Source organism: Cystoisospora suis, assembly GCF_002600585.1.
Source record: "Cystoisospora suis strain Wien I chromosome Unknown contig_5868, whole genome shotgun sequence".
In the NCBI taxonomy this organism is placed as follows: Eukaryota; Apicomplexa; class Conoidasida; order Eucoccidiorida; family Sarcocystidae; genus Cystoisospora; species Cystoisospora suis.
This window is the reverse complement of record NW_027158657.1, coordinates 1,293-4,760: the sequence shown is the minus strand read 5'-3', so window position 1 is coordinate 4,760 and position 3,468 is coordinate 1,293. Positions and strand designations below refer to the sequence as shown.

Sequence of the window (3,468 nt, the reverse complement as noted above, 5' to 3'; positions counted from 1 at the left end):
CTCATCTAGACAGAGTGATAGGGAGGGAGCGCGGTAGAGAGATTGATAGATAGTTTTGCTCATTCCAATAGGGAGGGAATGAGAAAGAAGTCGATAAGAAGTCTGCTGCATAAGTCTTTCTTTTCTTTTTTCTTGTTCGAGTGTAACCTCTCCTATTTTTCTTCGTTTCTTCTTCTTTCTGTGTGAAATGCCCCCTCTCCTGCCTCTTCTCTTCCCTTCCTCATTATCTGTCTCTCTATAGACAACTGGGAGCAGGAGGAGAAAGTGAAGCGAGTCTCCGCCATGCAAGGAGACGTACAAGATCAACAGAGCTAGCAGATCTGAGTGCACGAGACGGAGAGAAAGTTGCGGGAGAAGGTTCCCAGGTATTAGCACCTCGTGCTCGTCATGTCCCTCTGGATGTTCATCTTAGCTCTCGTGCGGCTTCTCTACTTGAGGGGGGTGGTGCTTCGCAGGGCATGCTGGACCAGATCAAGACCGAGAAGATCAATATCTTGAAGGAGACATGGCTACAGTTCAGGCGGAGTATCATCTTGTTAAGTCGAGATCCTTTCTCAACATATGTCAAGCTCTTCACAACTCTTGTTACCGCTCTTATACCTTCCTTTATGTTCTTTCGGTAAGTTCAGGGAAAGAATAACTCTCCTTACCCTGCGTGAAGCCAAATGAAAGAAGTTTTGTAGAAAAGAGAACAATTCTTACGCTTCTCTTCGATGTCTTAGAATAAATGCCCAACACAAAGAAACACTCAAACAAAGAAAGACACCGGACATTCTATCTATCTATCTATCTAATTCGTTAGTGAGGTGGACGTGTCTAACGATAGGATCGACTGCTGTGGGTGTGCATGGCAGTTCATAAACACAGATAGATATATTATCTATGTAGCTATTTCTGAGTTGCCCGCCGTAGCTGCTAGATGCTAAACCAGCGGGGACCCTAACGATTCCCAATGGAGGATAGCTTATGCAATTCTACAGCACCAGTCTGCAGGCGAAACATACACAAGCGTAGTATCTCTCTGGGTGCAAGTCTTCAACAGGTCTCTGTAATAGCATAGCACGAAGCAAGGCTTCAGTTCTTGTCCACAACTAGCCATCCGTCAGTCTCTCGTCTGTCCTTTCTTTCCTTGTAGATTGACGTGGGATCGGTCCGATGCCTGGAATAAGGTCTCAGCCTCATTCTATATTGTACTGAGCCAGGTAAGATCAGGTTTCAGGGCTTTTCGTGTATGTATCCATGTACGTATTTATACATATATATATATGTATATATACATGCCAATACAGCAGTCGTGTGTGTGTGTTGTTTGAGTCCCTGTATGTGGGTAGGGACATTCCTGTCATTATGCACCCCTCTAGCACTTCCATTCGTATGTATACATAGATGTGCAAAAACTCTGTCTACAGATATATATGTCGGAGTGGTGATGTATTCCGTGCAGGTAGAGACATCCGTATCATTGCCATGAGGTGTGTATGGAGGATTCCTCTATCTACGTGTTTGCGCACATGGATTGGCGAAAAACGAGGTGTATGTACAGATCATAGAAGATTCATGCATGCAACCGGCGTGCCCTCCATCGGATTCCTTGGCGAGTCTGATGCTCTGTCAATGAAAGAAAATACACAACTAAGACACACTGACAAGAGCTTGTACGAGGGTTTTCTTAGTCACCCCCCGTTCCCCGTACTTCTTGCGCGAAGGAATCCCTTTGATACACATTCTCATCATTAAGAGATCAATACGTCCATCCTATCATGGTATAGTATACCTATATATAGGTATACTATCAAGCTCATCTACAACAGCAACACCAGCTCCTTCTTGTTCTGTTGATCGGTGCTTCTATGTGATGACTAGATATTCTTTAAACACTAGGGCAGCCACCCTTTCAGCGTGGGAGTTATGTTGTCTCTCTTTTCTACCACCCAGACTTACGATCTTCTTTTCTTTTCCGGCGTGTCTCTGTCTTCTTGCCCTGTTGTACATGGATGTATTTGTATACCCCCCATTCTCTCCATCGTCATTATCATTCAAACATGACTAGGCAGATACAGCCTCCCCCCTTCTAGATTCAGACCATCAGTAGTCGTTACAGTAACTACTACGAATAGGGTTTGAAAGGACAGTATACGAGACTTCTTCCTGTCCTTTGCATGCAAAATAAGTGGGAAGAAAGAGAGCCAATAAGTCTCCTATTTAACCTATTCCTTCTTCACTGTACATGCAGACCGTACTCTTGTTTGGAGATGTTATGTCTTTGAAAGCGGATGGCTTATTAAGTAACTCCTAATGGTGTCTCTCTGGCAGTAAGAAAAGGTTGATGATCGTGTGTGGATCTCTAGGTAGATAGACTAAAGGAAAAAAGAGAGCTTTTTGGTGCTAATTATGCATCCTGCCTCCTGTATATGTATGTACGTATGCCTGTATGCTTCATGCATGCATGCCTATGTATGTACAACAGGCGTTATCGGGACTCTTCGGTGTCATGATGTCTTTTAGCAAAGATCGCCCGATCATTCAGAGAGAATATGAAGCTGGTAAGAAGAAGACCCCCAAAGATGAGAAAGACAAACTACTCCTACAAGAGAAATCTATTCTAATTCTATAACAAGCGAGTGACGGGAGTGCTGTCTAAGCCGAGCTGAACCCCATACAATCAACCATAGAATACTCAGCCGTTTTACACGGAATAAGAAAGTGCTAAAAGAACCTCTCTCCATATCACTCCAACTACGCGTTCAAGAAGGCAGTGAATGGGAAAGAGCTTGATGAGTCCGACCTTAGGGTTAGGAGAGGGATAGAAAATTAGATTGGGAGACGTGGCCTTTTTGCCTCTGCTGGACGGCACTCTCTCGTGAGGGTAGACAGAGGGGGTCTTCTACCTGATCGAGATGAAAGGCAGCCAAAGAAAAGGAATGAAAGAAAGAAGGAAGAAAGGATGATGCTTTTGAAAAAACACACAACAACAGTCTTCTCTTTAACAGTCTATGTCCATCCATTTCTCTGTGTTCCTACTCGACCTCCTCTTGCAGGTTGTCTGTCTCTGTCTCTTTATCTGTCTCTCTCTTGATCAGTCCGTGTCTGGCGAGCTGATACCGCCACACAGCGTCGAGCTGTGCCTGTGTATATGTCTAGTCTCTTGGAAAGGAAAACATTCTTCAACATTCTCATAGATGAGCATTTCAGCTACTGGGAATGAATGTCTTCTTTTCTTTACCCCGGTGGTCTTCCTCATCGTATTTGTACGGCGTCATGGAAATCGTCCGTTTCTTTTAAGTGAAGTGGCGAGACCAAGAAAGTCTCTTCGTGATATGAGGAGATCTACGGACTGAATGACAGCTGTAGCTTCTGCAGCAGCCGCTCGGCAATGAAGAGAGAATGAGAATGTAGCTAGATAGAGAGTTACCCACATGGCCGACTTATGCTTGAAGAAGTCGTAGCGCGCTCGTGTTCTTGTCTCTC

General features: G+C 44.4%; 2 protein-coding genes across 2 annotated transcripts; both read left to right on the top strand.

Annotated features, from left to right (window-relative positions):
- Positions 1 to 242: 242 nt before the first annotated feature.
- CSUI_009674 (atp-binding cassette g family transporter) lies at positions 243 to 2,946 on the top strand (the record flags this gene model as incomplete). Its single annotated transcript, XM_068069786.1, has 3 exons — positions 243 to 619; positions 1,136 to 1,202; positions 2,468 to 2,946. Coding segments are annotated over 3 exons (591 nt in total), but the record flags the coding sequence as incomplete, so codon positions are not given.
- Positions 2,947 to 3,028: 82 nt separating this feature from the next.
- On the top strand, positions 3,029 to 3,383 carry CSUI_009673 (uncharacterized protein). Its single transcript, XM_068069785.1, has one exon. It carries the CDS (start codon positions 3,180 to 3,182, stop codon positions 3,336 to 3,338), a length of 159 nt encoding a protein of 52 aa, XP_067918239.1. The 5' UTR covers positions 3,029 to 3,179; the 3' UTR covers positions 3,339 to 3,383.
- The last annotated feature ends 85 nt before the right edge of the window (positions 3,384 to 3,468 follow it).